This window comes from Athene cunicularia (genome assembly GCF_003259725.1).
Source record: "Athene cunicularia isolate RWA chromosome Z unlocalized genomic scaffold, athCun1 chrZ_part5, whole genome shotgun sequence".
NCBI lineage: Eukaryota > Metazoa > Chordata > Aves > Strigiformes > Strigidae > Athene > Athene cunicularia.
In genome coordinates this window covers 501,543-503,065 of record NW_020799146.1, presented here as the reverse complement: position 1 = coordinate 503,065, position 1,523 = coordinate 501,543, and the positions used below count along the sequence as shown (strand labels likewise).

General features: G+C 57.4%; 1 protein-coding gene across 1 annotated transcript in view; it reads right to left on the bottom strand.

Moving 5' to 3' along the window:
- The window catches only part of POLR1E (RNA polymerase I subunit E), a 17,390-nt gene extending 16,490 nt beyond the window's left edge, over nt 1–900 (bottom strand). Inside the window, exon 1 of the mRNA XM_026866887.1 lies at nt 891–900. Within this exon, the coding sequence (XP_026722688.1) occupies nt 891–900 (10 nt within the window). The remainder of the gene's footprint in view (nt 1–890) is intronic.
- Nucleotides 901–1,523: the final 623 nt, after the last annotated feature.

Below are 1,523 nucleotides of genomic sequence, written 5' to 3'. Positions count from 1 at the left end.
TGCCCGGACGGCGCTTGGCCCCGGCCTGGTCCGGGCGCACGGAGCGGGGTGTGGTCGGCCGGGGGAGGCCGGAGGGCGCATTGTGCACGCGGGGGTGACCGTAGGTCACACGGTCACATCCGCGGGTGCGTTTCTGCCTGTCGGTGACGCAGGGGCGAGGTGTAGACGCTTTCTTGGGAGGGATGTAAAACTTGGATGTTCAGGAAGATGTTAAAAAAAAAAAAAGAAAGAAAAAAGGCACGACTCTGCTTGAGGTTGGCGCATTCGGGAGCACACACAGCGACAGCAGCCCTCCTGCCTGCCAGTTCGGTTAACATTCTGCAGTTTTCAAACCCACGTATCCTCAGCTGACACATTGGGTTTTACTTTCCTGCGCTGGGCGTAGCCGTGGTGTCGCGCCTCATGGTGGGCAGCACATGGGGCACAGAAGGCCTTGCTGCTCCGGAGGGCGCCTGTTGTGTCACCCCCGCGGCGCCCACCGTGCCAGCCCGACGGTTTTCCCGACGACTGCGTCCAGGAAGGTGGCGCTGGAGCTGGCGGCCGTGTGATGCGGTGACCCCGTACGTTACAAAGGAAAGGGAAATCTGGGGGTGTCGTGTGGAAGCAGCAGGCAATTACAGTCTTTCAGGTGGCAAAAGCTGCTCAATTTCTTTCTCCTTTGAAAAATTACGCAGAATGACTTTAGGTAATTCAGTGTAACACGTTCTTGTCATGTAAACTGTTACTCTCCAGGGTGGCTTTTAAACAGTGATTGAGACCATGTGTTCCGAATTCTTCATTCGAACATGCTTGTACTGGGCTTCGTGGCAGTTTTGGTAGCTGCAGGGGAGGCTCTGTGAGGAGACACCAGCAGCTGCCCCATGGCACAAGGGGCTCTGGGACGGACCCACCGCTGGCCATGGTTGAGCTGGTCACAGTGGTGGAGAAAGGTGGAAAACACTGTGCAACAGCGGCTGGGAGAGAGGAAATGTGAGAGAACAGCCCCGTAGACACAGGTCAGCAAGGAAGGAGGGGAGGAGTTGCTGCAGGCTCCCCCACGGCAGGGCGGCTGTCCCTGCGCCCGCCAAGGTCACCACGGGGCAGGCATGAGCCCGACGGGGACGGGGCTCTGGGGAGCTGGCGCTGGAGCAGCCTGTTCCTGAAGGACGGTGTTGGAGAGGTTTGTGAAGAACTGTCTCTGTGAGAGGGACCCCGCGGTGGAGCGAGGGAAAAGCGTGAGGAGGAGGAGGAGGAGGGAGCAGCAGAGTCGAAGCATCTCGGACTGACCGCAACCCCCATTGCCCATCCCCCTGTGCTGCTCGCGGGAGCAGATGGGAGAGGTGGGAGTGGGGGTGAGCCTGGGAAGAAGGGTGGGGGGAAGATGTTTTTAGTTCTGTTTTTCTTTTTTTTTCTATCCTACTCTGTTGTTTACTGGCTATAAATTAAATTAATCTTCCCCAGGTTGAGTGTTTTGGATGGTGATTGGTCTCCCTGTCCTTACCTCAACCCACAATTTCCGTCTTACTTTCTCCCCTACCTTGCTG